At 43.4% G+C, this 22289-nt stretch overlaps 1 protein-coding gene across 1 annotated transcript in view; it reads left to right on the top strand.

Moving 5' to 3' along the window:
• EFCAB10 (EF-hand calcium binding domain 10) overlaps window positions 1-22289 on the top strand; it is a 239851-nt gene that overhangs the window by 71702 nt on the left and 145860 nt on the right. The window contains exon 2 of the mRNA XM_069627738.1: window positions 21265-21429. Coding sequence (XP_069483839.1) covers window positions 21265-21429 — 165 coding nt within the window. The remainder of the gene's footprint in view (window positions 1-21264; window positions 21430-22289) is intronic.

Genomic DNA, 22289 nt, shown 5'->3' with positions numbered 1-22289 from the left:
CGGAACCTCAAATTCATTTTCTGGCTGCACGACTAGGATTTATCAGTAAAAATTGAGCTATGACCCCCGACTTCTTGTGCTCCAACTATAATTTTGAGAGAGAGGGGTAACCATGCACCTTTTTTTCGATTGTATCAATCCGGTCCCACATTTTAAGGCGATTTTTTGTTAACTGTGGCCTCATTAATAATTCCTCTTGATCAGAACCTATATCTGATAAAAGAGATCACTCCTTTTCAGACCTAAAAGGTCAGTTAGAATCAGCCCCCTTTTTGGACTCTTTCATAGTCATCAATATGTCCTTAAATAATGGCCCTTGGCATCCAACATTTTTCAGAACAGGTTTAGGAAATTCCATAGTACCCTTGATCTAAGCAATTGAATGCCCAATTCAAATCTGATAATAGCCCCAGGAAGTGAGTTTGTCTGCACATAAGGGCTTCCAATGCTGGAAGCATATCAACAATTAAGATCTTGTGAATTTCTGTTCCATACAGCAGTTTAGGGACATATTTTCCCTGATAAAATTTCAAAATGGATAAAAGGTTGGAAGCAATGTAAACTTCCCATATATCCCTTCCACCTTTTTCAGTTGATTGATCAGGCCGTTAGCTTTCTGTACCAAATTTGCCTTCATTTCCAATTTAGTACATTTTTCTGCTATATGGAATCCTAAATACACCATTGAATTGACTATTTCCAATGGTTGTTCTGCCATCCGCCAAGTTCACGGCATACTGCTTCTTTTCCTAGTAAATCGAATAACCTTGGACCTGGCAGGATTACTAACCAGATCATTGATTATACAGTATGAACCAAAAGCAACAATCAATCTTTGTAGTCCCCTAGGTGTCTGATCAAATAACACAAAATCATCCGTATAAGAGATCCAAAATAAACGTTGACGGTTTAGCTTGTCTTCCAAATCATCCCCCACATACGAGGTATACAAATTGAACAAGCAGGGTGCCAAAATGCACCCTTGCCTAACTCCAGGGAATGTCGGAAAGAAACATGATGCGTCTCCTTGGATATTCAATCTGACCCTAATGTTTGAATTATCGCGGAGGGCGATTTATGTGTTTTAGGAGACCCCCGGGAATATTCCAGCTACCGAGCTTCTGCCAAAGCCTGTTCCTGTTCACTGTATCAAATGCTGCAGTTAAATCAATACTTGCAACATACATAGCAGTGCATCTAACAGTTAGAACTAAAGTTTGAACATGTCTTAGCAGAAGTCCATTCAAACTAGTACTGAAGTTCTTACTAAAGCCTGTCTGCCACTTTTGGATGCGGCCCACCTGTAACGACCAGGCCTCAAGGTCTTTTAACAGAAAGATCGCCAGGACCTTGCTGTCCGCATCCAAAATGCAGATTGGCCTATAATTAAGGGGATCATTCCAGTCACCTCTCTTAAAGATCGGAATCACGTATGCTGTTTGCCAATTTACGGGAAGAATCTGTGTTTTGATAATTTGTTGGAAATAAACAGTCAGAATAGAAGCCCATAACGTAGGGTCATCCTTGAATAGGGTGTTAGACAGCCTATTTGGCCCAGGAGATCTAGATTTACTACTCACTTTAATAATGGGTAAGACCTCTTCAAATTTAATAGGAAGATTCAATTTGTCATCTATACTTTCATAATGAGGGTACTCCAGAACTAGTTCCTGACCAAACTTTCCTTTATAAAAAGCAACCCACTGTTCTTTACCAATTGGGTTCAGTTGGATGTCCACTTGGTTTCTCCCCATATTAGTAAGGAGACGCCAAAAGGACATAGTGTCGGTCTTACATCATTAACTCTGCATCATTTTGGAGTAGCTGTTGCCTATGCGATCTAATCCAATTGCGATACCTTTGTTTGACCCTCCTAATTTCTATCCCTAGGATAAGGGGTATCGTCCTGGTGCTTAAATTTGAGGTCTTTAATGTTCTTTCTCATTATCCCTTTTTCTCTCCCTAACCTTGGGGTCAAATTGATGAGCATGTTTAACTGAGCCCGTTTCAGGTTTCGACCTGACTTTCCCTAATAACTCCCCCAAAAAAGAGTCAAAGTGGTTGAGGTTAAAGCAATCCATTTTCCATTCCATGGAGATGGTTGCCAAAATCCGAGCCACCATTTTATTTGTAAGTGATGCTTTGTTTATTTCAAATAACTCTATTCCCACCTTGGTAAACCATACAGGAGGGTAGAGACTTGGTGGTCTTCCTATTGAATGTGATTTGAAATTCCGCTGAAATCCTACTATGATCGCTCAAATCACTCAGAAGAACATGAAAATGAGAACACCTACGGAACAGGGTCTCATCAACTAACAAGTAATCTAAAATCGATCTCTTGTTATGCCTTTCCCATGTAATTTGGCTCGCTAAGTCTTATAATCCATTTAATCGATGTAAATCAAGAGATTCTAAACTCTCAAGCCATTTCTTTCCATGTTCCGTTTAATCACGGAAGGAGATTGCACTGCCAGGACACAGTTACGCCGCTCAGAGAAGCAGAAAGAGTTCAGATCCCCACCCACTACTATTAAACAGTTAGCCCAGGTGGATGACCAATTGGTAATAACATCTGTCAGTTCATCAAGAAGCATTTCAAGCTTACATGCAAAGCTATGCCAATATACGTTCAGCAATAAAATCCTCCTCTAAATACTATTAATGGTTGTTGTTAATTGGTTAGCCACCATATTCTTCGAACTCCGACTTTGTGGTTCCACCTCAAACCCCAAACCATCGTTTACCAGTATGAGTAAACCTCCAAACGGTCGTCCCTTAACTGCAGCCTGAGAGGCGGTCATATAGCCGTCCACCACCGGAGCCTCCATTGACTGTGTTTCTTAAATGAAAATAATAGGATAATGTTGTAAAATGATGCCCAACCTCAGGTTAGTAAAAAGATGCACATGCCCACAAGTATTCCAGGATAGAATTGTCAATTTATTTAGGCCCTTAACGGAGTCACGGTTGTGAATGGTCAAGGGTATTTCTATGGGAGCCAAACCCTCCTTGATCATGGGCAGAGGAGTATCCCTTATTTTCCATTCTCACAAAAGAATTCCCCGCCCTACAATTTCTGTCCTTCTGGGATATGTCCCTTCCCCTGTAACTTCTCTCGCCCTGATTTTCCGCACGTGAGATAACATAACTCATTTGGTACAGTGATAAAAGTTCACTAAGAATAGGCGCTACCACAATCTCTGACAGTAATGTAAATATTACCAAATCTGCTCTATTTTTCACAATAAATTCCACTCTGTTAATGTCATTCAAACTGATTGTCCTTGGGCAGGGGATCTCGGACAACAGCCCTATGATCCCCGACCTGTTCACTACTACGTTCCTAGTCTCCTGAGAGATGCATTCAATTATGAGTTTCTTATCCCTGTCGGATATCTTCGGATGCTCATTTTCTCTTTTTCTAATTGGTTCTTGATGGTTATAGGATGGGGGGAAATCCAATAAAGATCTACCTGCCAACCCTATCTATTCAGGGCCTCTACAGCCACTCTGGGGACCCATTGATAGTCTCCTGTCTGTTCCCAACCTTGACCCATTCCCACATTGCATTGTTCGCACTTCTTTCCCCTGCTGACTCTAAATTTTTCACATTATCACTCTTAGTTCTCTCCTCCTGGATGTAAAATCTAGATTTACCACTTCCCACCCTTTGGTAATCTAGAGGGGAATTACATTTGTTCAAAATCACATCCCCAGAGGAGGCTCTCTCAAACAGCCCCCCGCCTCGAGCTCTTTTCACGTCCTCCTGAAAACAAAAGGGTGAGAGACTTTTCATCTTGTGTTTGATTCTCAACCAGAGGAATGGTTTGTGTAGCCAAATCTTTATATATATTTATTTCTCACTCACACCGTTTACCTCCTTACTCGCAATGTTCGAGGGCGCCATTACCATTTGCTTACCGCGTCCCCTTACCCGCTTGCAACAAAATGTTTTCTTTATCCCCCCAACTTTTGAAATTTGATCTTTCCTTCTAGGCAAGGTGAGGGATTTAAAAAAGGACTTGGCAATCACGTTAGATAATTTAGGCTGTTTTTCGTTCTTGGATTTTCTCTGCTGTTTACTTTTTCTTCTTATCCATGCATTTTGTGGGTAATAGGGGCACCAATGAGTCAATCCTCCCTACTTTGGAGGCTGACTCCAATAACATTTTGTCCGTTTTTACTTTCACCTTAACATTTTGTTTAGTCAATTCATCTGGAGTACTAACAAAATTCACCCGCACCCCCTAATACCATCTGCTCACTAGCCCATTTGCTTTGGTCAACATTAACCACACACATTGAATTTACTTTGCCACATATTAAATCCAATGATGCTATGTGCATTTGGGAGGGTTGGTGTGAGTTCTGATATAGTGCCAGGAAGGAACGGAACACCTGATTCAACTCGAGCAAAATAGGATCTGCCAGACCATTCATTGAATGATCCAATTTCTCTATCAGCGTGGTTAATCTACGATTTTGCCCTGGCACCAGAGTAGAGACATAAGAAGTAGTAAATGAGTCTGAGTCTGTGTCCGGCGCATAAGAAAATATGGGAGGCGTATTCAGTAAAAAGTCATCATCATCTTCTGACCCCAAACCCCCATCCATTACCTCCTGTTGCAGCCAGATACTCTATCTGTACCTAACATTGCTTTTTGCATTGAAGCTGTGCAAATTTGGTTTAAAACAAAGACCAATGAAGGCAAGTCCCTTTTTACGCACACTCCAGAATAAAGACAACCCGCTAGGGAAATAGGCCATTTGATAGCGTTGCAAGGATAACAAGGTTTAATTGTACAGAATACAAATATCAGCAAAGGACTCTGCTGCTCAAGAGCGCTCTGGTCTATTCAGTTACAAACAGGGGTTTAAAAACCCCACACACCTCACAATATACAGTACAAATGGGTGCCACTGATTGGAGGCACCCTACACATAAGCCTGCTCCATAGGGGATGCCAGGCAGTAATTGATTCGTTTGTTCCCATCGATCTGGATCCACATGGGTCAGCTGGACTCATCCTCACGGTGATGGTTGGGCCATTCATAAATACATTGTTCCTATCTAAACTAAACATGCTAAGCCTGAATATTAACTCATTGTGGCAGGCACCTGGGTGGCACAGGAAATGGTGCCAGGGGGAAGGGAGGATAAAATACAGTCACGCTGACCCACACATTCAGGGCTTCATTGATACCTCAGATCCTGCACTCAAGGTCTCCACCCTGGCGTTTGATCTTTAATTTATCCATCCCTGTACCACATGTTGCAAGGGATATGTTTTCATGCTGGAAAGAAATACAGCCGTGCATGCTTAGATCCTCTGTGGACACTTGATTTGTGTTGAGACCTGGGGTTCACTTGCTTATCAGGGAATGCAAAGGTGTGGGGGTCGAGTCAGTGGTGTGGAGCTGGCTCTGGCCTGGCTGGTTGGAGGGTTAGAAGCCTAATGGCAGTTTAGTGGAGAAGAATCAACGAAGCGCAGAGTCTAGTGTTGTCTCACGCTCTTGCAGGGCGCATTCCTTTAGAAGATACTAAATATTTGCAACACTAGAGGAACGAGGGGGAAATGGACTTCCATGGGAACAGGGTTCTTGCGAAGTCAGTATGTTTGTGCAGAAATCAGGCCTTGTGAACCAGGAACATGAACAGCGTGGGCCTGCAGCTTATCCTTTCTAGGCCTAATACAAAATGGAGTCAAGGCCTGGGAGTTTTCTAGTACTGCGCCTCTACTTTTAAGCACTATAGTGCCTTTACATGTTGCCTGATAGTCTGGATTGCTCCCCTCTCGTATGTTATATCACTGTGTATGGCGTTCACCTTCCATCCCAATATCCCCCCCCTTCGTTACTTCTACAGAAACAAATTCTCCCCCCATAGTTCTGCTCGTTTGCATGCCGTTCTGCTTTGTCCCACGCTGATGTTCCTTTTATGGGCATCTATGCTCTGCACACATGCCTCAAACTCTCCCCATGCTGTGTATACTGGTCAGGTCCTGTATATACTTCCCCCATCACCCGCCAAATCTACCCACACTTCTTTATAGTTTTCGGGATCCGGGCAAGGTACAAAGGTTGTGTGGTACAAGTTGTCAACTACATCGCCAATAGGGATGAGGACCATGTGGTGTGCAGTGCCAGCATTTTGCTCAGTTTGGATTTCTGCCTCTTTTGTATCACTAGGTACTTTACTGTTCCCAATAGTCACCATTATCATTGCACTATTAGGCACAGCTTTGGCACAACATCGGAGACCCAATTGGCACGTGCAAAAGATCACCAGCATGACCACTATGATAGGCACCAGCATTTTCACCAATGTTCCAAGCCATGATGGGACCCAGCTGAAGGCCAGGGTGAACCAGTCCTATTCTTTGACCCCAGCTTCTTTCTTCATCTTCACCCCTAGCTCGTGTATAGCAGCGATGATGTGTGACAATGTCCCGTTTTCAGCGTCTCCAGAAGGTACGAATGTGCAACATGAATTCCCAATCTTTTTGCAAACACTGCCCTCCATAGCTGTCGGGCGGTTCAATACGTATGTTTTGCATTGTCATGAGTCTTGGGGCCCTTAATTCCACCTTGATGACGTTGAGCCCTTGTTCAGTATCATTTGCCAGCTAAATTAATTCCCATTGAACCATTTGGAGCCACTTGGCATTGTCCCTTGTCTGGATACTGGGTACTGAGGATACAAAAAATGTCTCTGCCGAATTGTAGAGCTTATATTCTTCAGATATTTGTGCCAGCAACTCAAACGAGTCCTTGGAAATGTAATTTTATGCTCTTTTGCTTCTGTGTAGTCAGTCAGTGGGCTCTCTTTTAGGGAGCCTGCGAAGGCTTAGTGGTGGCCCTGTTCGTTGAGCTTCTTGGGTGGAGGGCACAGTGGGAGCTTCGAACAGGAGTCCCTCCTTTAGGTGCACCTCCGGCTCGACCAGCAGGGCAGAATGCAGCTTTGTTAGCAAAGAGTAGCCCCTCCAAGAAGGTGGGAGGTGCAAGTACACTTGCTGGCCCCAGATCCAGTAATAGTCCATCAGTGCAGCTGTGCCCTTCTTGAGGTCAGGCACCATGACCGTTTGATTGAATTGTTAGTTTGACCCAACAGCCACTGTGCCTTTGCTGAAAAAACAAAATTTGATTGATTTCTGTGGTTTCTCGAGGGCTGTGACCCAAGTTAGCTTTCTGAATTGTTCTGTGCAGGTTTGCTCGCGTGTCTCCTTCACTAGTATTGCAATGTTCTCAGACAGCCCAGAAGTCCTTCGGGTCTGCATACATATGTTGCATCTTGCCATTCGCTATTCACATATCTTTTTCCCTCGATCACTAGGTGTGATTCTTTAGACAGTTAGGGGTGCTGGAAGTCCTTTCGCACTTTTAAGGATCTGGATTGATGAGTTCTAGATGGACGTTGCGGGCCTGGAAAGTGCCTTTGATCCTACATAGTGCAAGGTGAATCAGACATTGTGTTTCTATCATGGGTACTTCTTGTAGTACTTAGACCTTGGGTGCCCCAGATGCATGTGGTATTAAGGAGCAAACGTAGCAACTCCCGTTAGCCGTTCACCTTCCCATCGCACTCATGTCAGAGTACCAACTGTTTGAGTGTTCGGGGTGGCAAAGGTCTCCCACTACATTTAATCTTAAGCAATGATATCCATCATATTTACGTTGGTGTGTTTGCCTTCTCTTTCTGTCACTACGCAATGCAAGCCTTTTTCTTACTGCTGTTACTTCTTTAGTACTGTTAATCTTACATAGGGTTTGTTGTACCCCTGGCATCAATAGTTTGAACATTATAATATTACATATTGTCGTTTGGGAGCTGCTACTATTCAAAAGACTATTATTATTATTCTAACCTGTATCATTTGTTGACATTATGAGAACCTCAGCTGTTGCTGCTGACATGCTCACATTCGTCCTTTCATCATTCAAATCAGAAAAGGGGCTAGGGTCGATTTTAAGCTTTTGTAGAATACATAAACATAGAACTGGGTGGCATTATAGTTACATTTAAGAGAGCTACAGTAACATTTGAGAGAATTTTTGTTACACATCTAGTGTAATGTTCAAGGGTGTTCCCATTCCAGGTCCATTTAAACCCCCACCCCCTTTTTTTAGATGGCCCGTCCAGATGAAAGATGTCTCCCAATAAATACCCAAAACAAACATACAAATTTGTGAACAGAATCGCTGTAAAGTGGAGGCCACAGTCCTAGCTATAGGCTCTAGTAATACTAATTCTACTCCTACTACTATCTACATTTGAAGAATCTCTTAGTGGTGCCATTTCATCATCGTTGCACCTGCGGAAATTGGAAAAAATGGGGAGGGTAGGAGATGGGGAGGGGAAAAGAAAACGAGCAAGAGAGAAAGAGAGAGAGATTTAGTTTCTGTAGCTTGTGCTCTAGCAGCAATGCATGCACTGTAATTATATTCGATTGCACAAATATGGTCAGCGTAGAGCTACTGGTTTGAGGTAGTATTGTTGCTTTCAGTCTGGGCGTCTGGTGTGGTGCCCTACAGTGATCTACGCATATCAGAGAGGTGTATCCAGTATCTCAACCCCTTCACCTTTACTGCAAGAGGGGTGGAAAACACCACTTCGTAGGGCCCATGGAACCTAGGGGTGTTTAATTTTTGGACAAAGCTTCTGACATAGACCCATTCCCAGGCAACAATGGTTGGGTGGGAGTGGTGTCTGCCAGTGGGGTGGTCGTAGTTTCTCTGTCCTCCATGTAGGGCAGTGCCATCTGCTTAGAGGTGCATCTGATTGCACGTGTGAGTTGGGTTAGGTACTGTTAGAACTCTTCACCCACAATCGCAGTTGCTCTATGAGCATCTGATGCTCTTCTTACTGGTGACAGAGGTGTTTGCATGCGTCGACCGGTCACTATTTCGCGGGGGGACAGGTGGTGGTCCATACTGGGCTGTGTGCGCGCTAATGGAACAGTGCCAGGGGCAGGCAGTACACCAGGGTGTTGCATGGTTTGGAAAGTCTGCTTTTAAGGAGGTCATTGGTTCTCTCCACCCTCCGTCTGCTTGTGGGTGGTAATTTGAACACATACAATGTTTAATCCCCAACAAAGTAGTTACCTCCTTGAAGAGTTCATTGAAAAAATGTGTCCCATAATCTGATCGTAGGACATTACACACTACCCAACGGGGAAAACCTCTCTAACCATATATTTTGCAGCACACTTGGTGTCTGGGTAGGCACATGGGCCAGCCTCAACCCACCAGGAAAATGGACACACCACCACAATTAGATATCATGCCCCATTGCACCTTTTTCCCCATGTCTGCATAGGCAATGTTACCTAAATCAGGTAAATTCCCAAACTTTTTTCTCGAGTATCAGGACTCAAAGGAAATTCACTCAAAGCAAAAAATAGAAGGTGAGTCTGATTACCCCTCTTTCCGTTGCCCTGATGTGTCGGCGTGACGCTCAATTATAAACTAGACATATCGCATCTGGCTGCTGAGGGACATCATAAACCCAATACGAGCACAAACTTAGAAAAAATAAATTTGCTTTTTATTATTGTGGATAAAAAAGGGGGCGACAGATGCCCTACATGTAACATTACACATTTACACATTACAACATTGTTAAAAAACGTATTTTCATATAACAACCAGAGTACAAATGCACTCATGGAACAAGGGGGTACAAACAACACAGAATGCTTGGTTTGTATATAAATCCCAAATTAAATCATGAGGGTATTTCAGATAGATGTTGACATGTTTCGGCCATTTATTTTTATTTCGGACACTATCTCTAGTGTCTTAAATCTCTCTTTTCTTAGGCCATCTTCAGGGCGAGATTCCTTCAAAAGGTCAACAAAGACTCTATACCCCAGAGTTGATCAGCATGACCACTTTCCCACTCAGATGTACGGAGAGAAAACCAGTGCAAGGCAAGGGATGAATGCCTTGATTCAAAATGATAGCTCAGTCATACGCTATGAGTGTTTGCACTATCTCCCATGTGCAATATCAGGGGGTTACAGATCCATTAAAGGTCCAGAGACATGTAAAATCTTGTCACACAGCCGCAGTGACTGCTTAAATGCCGAGTGCTTCAATGCAAAAAGAGGGATGTAACTAGCTACCAATTACTAAACGCACGTCCTCCTCACGCCTTCGTGAGGAGGACGTGCGTTTACTTGGACCCACATTTGTTTTGAAGTTTCCTGATGCAGTCAACGGTAGCCAGCACAAAATTTTATGGGGTATGACTAAGCCTTTGATCCTAACTGGGGCTAGTAACATCCCTCTTTTTGCACCGAAGCACTCGTCATTTAAACAGAGTCACTGCGGCTGTGTGACAAGGCCAGGAACGGTTCAGTGGAGGGTTTATAAAACCCAAATGTCAGTTAGTAAGGGACTATCTTAGTCTCAGCGCACCAACGATGTTGATCTTGGTTTAGGACTAAAAATAGTTAAAAAATGTATAAAGAATCAAAAGTGACCCGCTATAACTTGGAATGGTGAAGGGGATGGTAGAAGGCCTAAAAGTCCAGAAGGGTGATTAAGCCCTTGAAAAACCCCATCTCACCTTAGTTTCTGGAATTTTTTTTGGCCAAGTTCAATCATCAGTGGTTCACGTGCCATTGCGCAATCCAAAATGGCCACCATAAATATCACGCGGTGACGTCATCGCGTTTTTATGCGATGCTGTATGCGCGCACATATACATACTCACAGGATTTGTAGTTTGCTATAATCCCGGGCATCCCATATTAACAGGCCAAGGTAGGGTTTAAGCCTGAACAGAAAAAAGCGCCCAACAATAGTGCTAGCTATATTAAAAAGGATTCCATGGCCAAAGAGAGCCGCAATGCTCTGAGGTACTGATTTGTTTAGGTATTGTGGCCATATGAAGTGGCCTAAAATTCCAAATGGGAAAAGCTCCAAAATTAGAGAAGCTCTAACTGCGTATGCCGGGTGATTGTGTTGTATTACATGTAAATAATATTGACAGTATTCTATCTATTAATGGCCCCAAAGAGACATGGCACATATTTCAATCGCATTCATGAACATCATCAGGATGTTAAAGTCACTTAAACAGTTCCAACACAAATTGATATCTTAACCATTGCTCTATGCCTAGATAACAAGTCATATGCCTATATAACAAGTCATGATTAAATAACGAGTTGACTGAGCACATAGGCGTGTACCTTTTATGCATTATGCCACACTATATTTTCGTTTAGTCCTTGAATATGGCTCTTAGTTAGGAAAATTCATTTTTGTTCCAAGCTCAAGAGTTTCTTATTGATCGTCCAATTGAAGTCTGTACACTTGGGATTTTTTTTCCATGAAATGTTTTACAAGTGGTGCTTGTTCTACCTTATTCTTGATACAACTTTTGTGCTCATTCATTCTCGTTTTACATTTTCGACTAGTCTTCCCAATGTAGATATATTGGCAGGGGCATCTAATTACATATACCACATTTTCTGTGTTACAATTAGTGTGTTCTGTGATGTTCCATTCTCTTTCTAGACCCAAATCTACTGTAACAGTCTTTCAAGTCTGTGCACACATGGTGCAGTTCCCACATGGGTGGTGTCCTGATACTGGCGGTAAACCCCACAGTCTTGTCTGTTGGACCTCCTTGTTTTTGCTGTTCCCAATGTCATTCCTCATCACTAGGTTACGTATGGTGGTGCTTTTTCTGAAAGCTACTAAAGGTTTTTTGCATTCTTTTGTCATAACTTTGTTCCAATTTTTGTTAATAATACCTTTGATTTTATAGGATAAATTACTGAAGGTGTTAACAAAAACTAGTGGAGTCTCCTTAGTAACCCTATTCCTGTGTAGTTGTTGATCAAGGAGGGCTTCTCTATTGTTGTTAAATGCCCTTTTGCCGAGTCCTTCACTAGACGTTTAGGGTAGCCCAGAGTGGTAAGTTTGGCAATCAGTTTGTTTGCTCCTTCCTCATAAGATTCACTGGTGCTGCTGTTTTTCTTAATACGCAAAAATTGTCCAAAAGGCAGATTGTTTTTTTTACATGTTGGGTATGGTGGCTGTTGAATTGGAGAAGGGCATTTTTATCTGTCTCTTTGTTGAAAGGCTTTATCAGCAAAACACCTTAATGATGGTATATCGAAATGTCCAAAAAATTCACTATATTATTGCTCATGCTCATGGTGAATTTAAGGTATCTGTTTTGTTCATTCAGCCAGACATTGAATTGGTTTGCCTCTTCTGCACTCCCCTTCCAGATGCCAAAAATGTCATCTATATATAACGTAACCAACACAAAATATTGTCTTGATAAGGGTTGAGATTACGATATATAACAGTCTCTTTGAACATGTTGACATATAGGTTAGCTAAGTTAGGGGCCATGGCAGCTCCCATCGCTGTTCCTTCTACTTGTACATAGAACTGGCCCATGAATTGGAAAAAATAGTTCATGAGTTCCATTTCTGTGCACCACTTTATGAAGGAATTAGGAACAGGATGGTCATCTTCCTTTTTAAGAGAGTTTCTTCTACGACCTCCAAAGTTGCTCGTTAAGGTATGTTTGTATACAAAGCTTGTATATCTAAACACAATAGTAAATCTGTGTCTGGATTAAACTGGCTTCCCTCAATTCTGTTGATGGCATCAGTGGTGTCTTTTACATAGCTTTTCATACTATGTATGAAGGGACGGAGGTAAAAGTCTACATATTTGGAAAGAGGTTCCAACAGAGAGTTTATTCCGGAAACTATAGGTCTACCTGGTGGATTTACCAAATTCTTATGGATCTTTGGCAATATATAAAAGATTGGAACTCTGCCATTTTCTCTCACAAGATACTCTCCTTCTAGTTTGCTAATAAGCTCTAGATCCACTGCTTTGGACACTTCATCTCTAATAATGGTAGATAACTCCTTGCTGGGATCCTTATCTATTTTCTTGTAATGGTTGGTGTCAGATAGAAATTTCAGACATTCTTCCACATAGTGAATTTAATCCAAAACCGCTATCGCATCACCTCACCTTTGTCTGCTTGTCGGGTGATGATATTCGGATTAGAGCCCAAAGATTTCAGAATGCTTTGTTCACTTTTACTTAAATTAGAGTGTCTCGGGGTGTGTGCTATGCCTTTAATGACCGCCACCACAGAGGGCTCTGCGAGGGCAGAGATTAATGCGTTAAGTCAGACAGCGTGTTGCACCGGTGAGCCCTCTGCTCTTCTGAACCCCCTCCTTCTCCTGCGTGACAGATCTGCATGCACTGTGGTGGTGATGTATTCAGAGTCTGAACCGATGGTAACGTAGCACCCTTTTCAGGCCCGCAGGGCTTCTGAGTGCGACGAGTTCTGCTGCTTGTGCGGAGTAATACCTGGGTGATCTTTTCATTATCCGTGTTTTATATTCTCCCTCTTCTAGGCATACCACGGCCGCCCCAACATGTTTTTCACCTGTGTCCTGGTCAATGGATGTTGACCCATCAACGAAAAGGACTTCTCCTTCCTCTAAGGGGCTGTCTTTAGCTTTGGGGATATTGTCACCCTCTCCTTAGTATGATGCCCAATCATGCTGTTGTATATCCTCAGCCGGGCACAACTCGGTGAGAAATGTGACAGGATTTACTGTTCTGCATCACACTACATGGATATGGGGCTGGACAGTATTATTTCATATGCTGATGCTCTTTGTGTGGTGAGTGTGCATTTGGATCGATCTAGTATAACAAAGAGTGAGTGCTCGACATATAATGTTACTGAGCATCTAATGACAATTGTGGAACTTTTTTCGATGGCAAAGGCTGCCGCAGCAACGGCTTGTTCGCAAGCAAACTGTCCCTGCATGACAGAATAGAGCTTGCCGCTGTAGTACGCTAGAGGTTTGTGACGCATTGAACTCTTTTGCGCGAGTACTGCTGTCATAAGAGGGCCGTTTGAGTGAGAGAAAATGTAGAATTCCTGTGCATAATCAGGGGTGGTGAGGAATGGAGCTGTTAAAATCACCTCTTTTAGGTCATTGAAACTGGTCATCATTTCTGCTGTCCATTGTACTGTAGTGCCTTCTTTCTGCACCTCTTTAAGGCCCTGTAGGAGCGGTGTGGTGTATGCTGCGTAGTCTAAGATCCATGCTCTAAATCGTTACAGAACCCTAGGAACTTTTACATGTCTTTCACTGTGAGTGGCTTGGGAGTGGAAAGAGGAGAAGTGTGGGGTGGGAGGCACAACCATGAGTAACGAAAAAATCTTTCGTAAAGTTAATATGGAGCTTAATTGCTCCCTCTCATTAGTTTAGTCAGTCGATAAGTAAGGCTTCAGGGGCAGCAGGGTAGAGCTCGAGGCCACTTGAGATCCAAAGAAAGGAGCACAAAACAAACACTGGATGTTGCCAGCCGGTAGCCCTATGCTGCACTCCAAACAGGACTACGTCCCAAGTATACTTGTATCCAATTATAAAGTGGGGTGTCCACTAAACGTGGAAGCCGTGATTTAAATTGGTAAGTAGAAACAACTCTTAATTGTTTAAAGTAGTACAAAACAAATCTATCTTTCAATAAACGTACATATGTACATAAGGTAAAAGGAAGTCCCCTTAATCCAGTGTAGTCCAGAGCCACCAAGACTGTACTTAAGAAGGTAGACAGTATATATTTTTTATATAGCAATTTAGAAAAACAATTTAGAAAAACATAAATCAAGCTGTTCCATCATCAGCGTGTGTCAAATAAAACCATCTTTGATTCCAAAAATCACAAATACAGTTGGGTATAGTGTCAAGCACAGGTACTTATTCAGTACAGACTTATCCAGTGCTAGGGTAAGTTAAGACATCCATCTTAGTGTGGATGACAGGCTGGCATGTGACTCGCCAATGTGGAAACAAGTAAATACCTCACATGGTAAAGACTGTCATCAAATTCGAATGAGGGGTTGATCGCCCACTTCTTGGTGTGGCTGTAGCTTATACAGTCGGTCCATTTGTGGCAAAACTTCGGTATCGTAAAGTTTCCGTCTGGAGCCTCGGCTGCGGCGTCTCTTGATGTGAGGACTGTCTAGACAGTCATCCACACCAAGATGGATGTCTTAACTTACCCTAGCACTGGATAGGTCTTAGATAGAGAACCCGGGACCCAAATTTACTCCATCATACGTCCTGATGAAGGCCTGCACATAAAGCTGCATTCCACATCTCACCCCAGGGCCGAAACACCTTAGTGTCAACGATTACACCACATGTTCAGTGCACAGTTCATGCATTGCTTTGTTTTTTGTTATATGTTCATTGAATTCGGTTTTTTGTTCACATTGTACCTGCATAACCAATATGTTTTTGAATATTAGCAGAACTTGTATGTCAACCATTTAGATCCAGTTCATTCCACTGGATTATACTCACCTGTATTGTGTTTGTAAATACTCCTGGGTACTCTATCCCCAAATTGTGCCATTTATCATTTGTCTTTTTTTATGCTAATTAAATGTATTAAGTCAAGACATGCGCAGGTATTGACTTCTTCACTTTGTTATGAGACTACTGTATGGGTGTGACCTCTCACCCTGAAATTTTGTTTTGTTGATTCAACTACGCCCACCTGGGTTTTTCAGGGCATAGCCAGGTGCCCTTATATATATATTCTTGGGTGTTATCTTTACAAGTGTTACCTTCTTTAACATGCCTACATCGTGCGGGTTTGTTGTCCACAAATGTGTCGGGACATATTGCAAATCACCTTCACTGAATGGGGGTGGTCCACTGACAGCAGCCAATATGGGGCTCTGCACTTTCCTGTATTGCACCATTATGTCACAGAGTATACAAATCTTGAGTATTATTTCTCCATCATTATTGCCATCTTCAGACATGTCCTCGTCCTAGCACTACAATCCTTTTAGCAGACACAAGCAAGCCTTCCAGATCTAAGGACAAGATTGTGCAAGCAACCACTTCGGGAAGTGCCACAGGTCGGAAAATGAAATCTGCAGGTACTCTCCATTGTTTCCTGGTAATTTGTGGGACTGCTCAAGCAAGTACCCTGATACCATTAACAAACAAACATGTCTGGGTTGACAGGGATGTCCCTCACCACCATCTCACTGGTCACAGCATGTATTACCAGCATAGCGAGGGAGCACATACCAGAGGTAGCAGAGACAATCCCCCTGTCTGTGAATCATATTGTCATATTCAATTTGCTAAGCAGATCCCTACCAAGCAGGTTGACAGGGGAACTCTCAGAGTAGAGGAGGGGTGCTCGTACAACTTTCCCTCCCACCTTGACATCTAAATCCTTTGTGTATGGAACTGTTAAAACAGCCCCAGAGAATCCCTGCATGTCGAGAGTCTTTCTTGATAGCTGGAAGTTTCCTTCACTAATGCAAGGCTTCTCAGATCCTGAGTTAACCATAAAGATGAATTGCTTATTTCCTATCTCTGCCCCCACCAGTGGTTCCTCTTCTAGATGTAAGGTCATTGACAGTACTGGACATGCAAGTGCTCTCTGTGGGCTGTCCTATTCGGGGTAGGTGTCTGTCCCAGGGAACAAAAAGGGTTCCCTCCTACCTCTGTTGCTTCTTGGTAAGGGGCTGCTGCTCTGTTAGGCACATTACCAAATGGGTGTCTGTTTTCCGTGGCTTGTTGGCTGGGGTGGGGCTGGTGTGGTTGCATAGTCTGTTGCTGGTGCTGTGGGTGGCAAGGGCTGGGTATTTGGGGAGGTAACTGTGCATATGCCTGATGTATTTCATATGGGATTAGCGATGTCTCCTGAACAGGCCCTTGTGGGCTTCCTGAGTGGGGGTATCCCTTGAAGCGCTTTGAAACACATTGCGTATCGGCGTTATATAAACTATCATATCAAATCATTTCATAGGGTTGTTTATCATAATTATAATTTCCTCCCTGTCTGCTGCAGCATTCCCTTGAAAAGTGTCCCCACCTCCCACACGACCAGCACTGTCCTAGCACACCACCCCTTGGACCTTGTCCACTGAATGCCCCTCCTCTCTGCCGTCAGGACTCACCTCGACCTCGTTGCGGCCCTCCTTGCCACTGGTGCCCCAAAAGTGTTGGTTTCCTCCCCACTGTCCCTGTCCATTGTCTGCCCATACCGCTGCAATCCTCGCTTATGTTGGGACGGCGGCACACCCCTTCTCTCCCATCTGTTCTGGGGGCAGCACTGCCGATACTGCTGCTACTTTCACTAGTTTTATTTTGAACTAGTTTCACTTACTCTGCCTGTCTCCTCTAGATAGTTTCTTTCTCATGCTTTTTGATCCTCCTACAATGGTGCACTATGATGCATTAAATCTCATGCCATCCCTTTGCCTCCACCCCTGCTATCTTGTCGAGCCACTTCTGCACCTCCTTAGGCAGTCCCCTTTTTACAATAAAGTAAAACAAGGATGTGGTTTGATCTCAAGCGCTGCCAGTTTCTGCTCTCCACATCTCTTGAACCCTAAGAATGTACTGCTCAGCGTCTTCCTCGTCCCCCATAGTGCAATTCATTATCGATTGTAAATCAGGGGTGTCCGGGTACGTCCGCTGCATTGCATCCCATACTCGTGCCCTAATCTTATTGAATGACGCATATTTGCTCAGTGTCACTCCCGGGTATCCCGCTTTAACCCACACTGTCACTGCCTGATCTCCCACTGCAGCTACTAACAAGCTCTTAATGTCCCCTATGGCTAGGAGCACCGCTGTGGTGTGTTTCTGAAAGGCATAAATCCATGTCCCCACTCCCGCAGTGAGTTGGGGGGAGGGCCTTGAGGAGATTGTTTTTGTCCATTTGTGCCCAAAGGACATAATGGGGTCACCCTGTGCCCTTATGTATTAAGGGCAATTGTAATTTCGTCCTTACTTTCCCTTCCTTGACAACACTTCCCTTCTTCTTTGCCAATGCTATCCTACCAAACCTTTCCCTTAACCTTCTGTCCCGTAGGCTTTCCACTCTGTGTAGTCGTGGGTGCCTGCTCGGCCGCTCCTTCTCTGTGTCTTCTTCTGTGTCATCAAAGTTGCTCCAATACTCCTCATCCCCTCGTCAGGAACCCTCATTCTCATACCCCAGGCTGTCTGTTTCTCCCTCCCATTCCACATGAACAGCTCTTATGGGTGCACTGTCAATCCTGAATAGGAAGTCACTCGACTTCCATTCATCCCTGGGCGGCTGTGGGGGCGTTCCTGGGGGCAACATTGGAACATCTGCCGCCCGTGTTGCTTCACAGGCTGCCCTTAACCTTGCCATTTTTGTATGTGTGGTGGCCAATGTCACCTCAAGGTCTCTCGCGCTTACCCCTGTATGGGTGGCCACCTCAGTGGGTGCAATATAACAGTGGGGGCAGGGCTGTGCTTGGACTGGCCACAATTGTTCCCCCGGACACATAGGTTGGTTAGTGTATCCTTCTGCTGGCCGCGTGGCGAGCAGATAAATCCCCTTCATCGTCTCCCCACTCTTCCCAGTCTCCTCTGTATTAATTTTCATACTATTGTCAGGTGTCACCCCATTCCCTTCCTTGGTTTCCTCAAAAATTCTCCAGAGGTCCAATATCTCCCTTCTATTCTGTTATGGTCCACCCTTATACTTTGCAGTTAAGTACCTGGACATGTGTCTAACGCGCACCTGTCAAAAGACCCCCACTCTGGCCAGGAGTGGCGCATTCCTTCTTCTTTACTCTCAGTCACCCATTAGTAGTGGTACTTCTTGATTTTCTCACAGTACAGGGGCAGAGCTTTACATATATGGTCTAGGGGTGTGTCCGTCCCAATGGCCATGCCCAGTCAGTATTGCTTGTTGGAAATGTGCGTGTACAGTTGTCACCCAACTTAACCCAAAAATGTAATTCATCCAATATCACTTTAAAACATATGTACTATAATCGTGTCTGAACTATCAGTCAGTGCTGTCATCTCTCTAATTATATGGAGCTCCTAAATTTCCTCTTGTAATTCTATCTTACACAGGTCGGGACAGTGCAAAGTGGCGCCACCATCTCCCCTCCAGCTCTTGCATTCCTTGAACCTTATCTTTAATATATCTTAGACAATAAAACAAATAAAAACTGGCCATAAAACTTCCACAATCACCAAGTCAAAATATGCTTTCACTTTCATTCACTGCTTGTTCACCCATTTCACACTGCTCTACATTCCCACCCAAACATTGTTATTCCTTCCTGTTCACGTTCTTTCGAAAGCCTCAGTTCAAGGGGAATCCACAACAGGCCTGTGCCTCTCCCTGGAGCCATACCCCACTTCAACGAGCAGGCAGGAATTCTGCAAAGACCGCACCCACAAGGGCCACTCGGCGTACATATTTTTTTGGGGACTGGTCACCGTCGTTGGGCATAGCCCTTCCGGATAGACCACCTGGATACCTCTGCAAGTACGGGAGCGATGGAATCTCTTTGCAAGGGTCACCAAATGAAGGCAAGTCCCTTTTTACACACACTCCAGAATAAATACACCCCACTAGGGAAATAGGCCAGGAGATAGCGTTGCAGGGATAACAAGGTTTAAGTGTACAGAATGCAAATATCAGCTAAGGACTGTATTCAGTTACAAACCGGTGCTTAAAAACTCCACATGCGTCACATTATACAGTACACATGGGTGCCACTAATTGGAGGCACCCTAAACATGAGCCTGCTCCATAGGGGATGCCAGGCAGTAATTGGCTAGTTTGTTCCCATCGGTCTGGTTCCACGTGGGTCAGCTGGGCTCACCCTTGCACTGAAGGTTGGGCCACACATTAATACATTGTTCCTATCTAAACTAAACATGCTAAGCCTGAATATTAACTAATTGTGGTAGGCACAGCAAATGGTGCCAGGGGGAAGGGAGGATAAAATACAGTCACGCTGACCCACACATTCAGGGCTTCATTGATACCGCCGTTCCCGCACTCAAGGTCTCCACACTGAGTTTTCATCTTTAATTTATCCCTCCCTGTACCTCGTGTTACAAGGGATATGTTTTCAAGCTGGAAAGAAATACAGCCGTGCATGCTTAGATCCTCTGTGGACACTTAATTTATGTTGGGACCTGGGGGGTCACTTTCTTATTAGGGAATGCAAAGGTGTGGGGTCGAATCAGTGGTGTGGGGCTGGCTCCGGTCTGGCTGGGTGGGGATTAGAGGCCTAATGACAGTTTAGTGGAGAAGAATGGATGCAGCATAGAGGCTAGTGTGGTCTCAGGCTCTTGCAGAGTGCATTCTTTTAGAAGATAATAAATATTCGCAACACTAGAGGAACGAGGGGGAAATAGACTTCCGTAGGAACGGGGCTCTTGCGAAGCCAGTATGTTTGTGCTGAAATCAGTCCTTGTGAACCAGGAACGTGAACGGCATGGGCCTGCAGCTTATCGCTTCTGGGCCTAATACAAAATGGAGTTAAGGGCTGGGGGTTCTCTAATACCGCGCCTCTACTTCTAAGTGCTATAGTGCCTTTACATGTTGCCTGATAGTGCAGATTGCTCCCCCCTTGTACGTTATATCACTACATATGGAGATGGGATAGGCTCATTTCCATCCCAACACCACCCCAGATGTAAATGGTAGTTGATGGTCGGGCTTGTTGGATATGTTAGTTTTCTGTAAGGTGGTGAAGAACGATGCTATAGATTTTGTAACCTCTTTGTGCCCCCACCCTGAAGTCTAACTCCTAATTTCTTGTTTTACGTTCAATAATGGGCAAAACCTGTTCAGGTTCACAGGCGGAAACCTGAATCGGAGAAGCCCCCTATGGGGGCTCGAATGGGGATGGGTTGCTGCATGGAGGACTTACCGGGTCCTCCCATCTCGGAGTAACCCGGTAAGTCCCCATTGCAGGAACCCGGTAATGGAGCCCGGGACGGAGGCAGCCATGGAGCTAATAGCTCCATGGCTACCTCCATTCTCGTAATGAGGCCCCAAGATTTTAAATTGAACTATAATACATACATACATATCAATGTATTTTAAGTATTTCAACAGTGTGCTTTGAATTGCGGCATGGACATTTAGTCTTGCCTAAGAAAATGGGTATAGACCCAAAACCTTGCATCTGAGACAGAGATGTAAAAGACTTTTGTTTTATTGTGCCTTGTTTATGTATGTCACAGATTTGCTTCTTAAACTGGAGTGGCATCATTATTAAACACAATGAATTCAATACTAGGATTATTCTATTTCCATGTATTTTTAAACCATGAAGGTCTCTCTGCTTATTTTTCTATTTTTCTATTTTAATGTGTTGATGTTGTGTATATATAAGATAATAATATAACATATTTTTAAATTTTCTTGCAGAAAGACCGAGAGAGTTTTTGATTGATCAGCTAGAAAAACTGAAGCTTGCAAGAATAACAGACATGGACTACCCTTGTCTGTTTGATGAATCAAACTTAGATTCTGTATTTGGAGTATTGGACCCTTTGGGACAGGGTTTCATAACTAAAATACAATATCAAGAAGGTACGTTATTGTTTCATTTAAAAAAAATTGTATATGGTTTTAAAGTTACAACCTTTACGAAATGTAATATCACATTAAGTTAAGAACAATTAAACTCAATAAAAGGAGGTAACTTCACTTCTTATTGCACATGAACATGCCTAGTTAATGCTCTAAATCATTATTCTAAACCCCCTAATCAATAAAACTAGACAGAAGATTCCCATCAAATCCATCACTCAAGTAGATCAAACTCAGGACGTATAGTCTTTTAGATTGTGGGTACAACTCCACACAGCTCATTCAATTGAGTGGGATGATAACCCTACAATCCTTATCCACAAGGGTTCTTCATCCACATAAGTAATATTATATACACATTTTCTAAAATATAACAATCTGAAGAACATCAAAGCAGTACAAAATAAGAACATGTGCTTCCAGGTCTCAGGTTCCTTAATATCAAAACAATGACGACAATAAACAAGATCACCTGAAATAGTTCCTCTTTTTGCGAACACCTTTTGCTAGTAGGTAAAACATTAGTATGAAATCTGAGTAGTATTCTGCATGCAGTTGTACAGGGGAAACAAACTAAATAGGGCGATATGACATCCAGATTTTTATGTTCAAATGTTTATATGTTACAATGAACTCATGGCATGCATTTCAGTCATTGTTGCAATCCTGTCTGCTCTATAGATTGTTTTATACTCTCTGGATTTACTGATAAGTCATACAAGGTATTGCATAGCTCTACAAATACCCTCTGGATATGGTCCGAGGGGCCATTAATTGTCCTGTTGCTTCTCGTCTCCAATAGCAGCCTCAAATCATCATACAAAGACCTATTGGAGGAAGTAAAAATTCTGTAGACCAGT

Source organism: Ambystoma mexicanum, chromosome 12, assembly GCF_040938575.1.
Source record: "Ambystoma mexicanum isolate Mex_15411 chromosome 12, UKY_AmexF1_1, whole genome shotgun sequence".
Taxonomy (NCBI): Eukaryota; Metazoa; Chordata; class Amphibia; order Caudata; family Ambystomatidae; genus Ambystoma; species Ambystoma mexicanum.
This window is presented reverse-complemented; position numbering and strand designations above follow the sequence as displayed.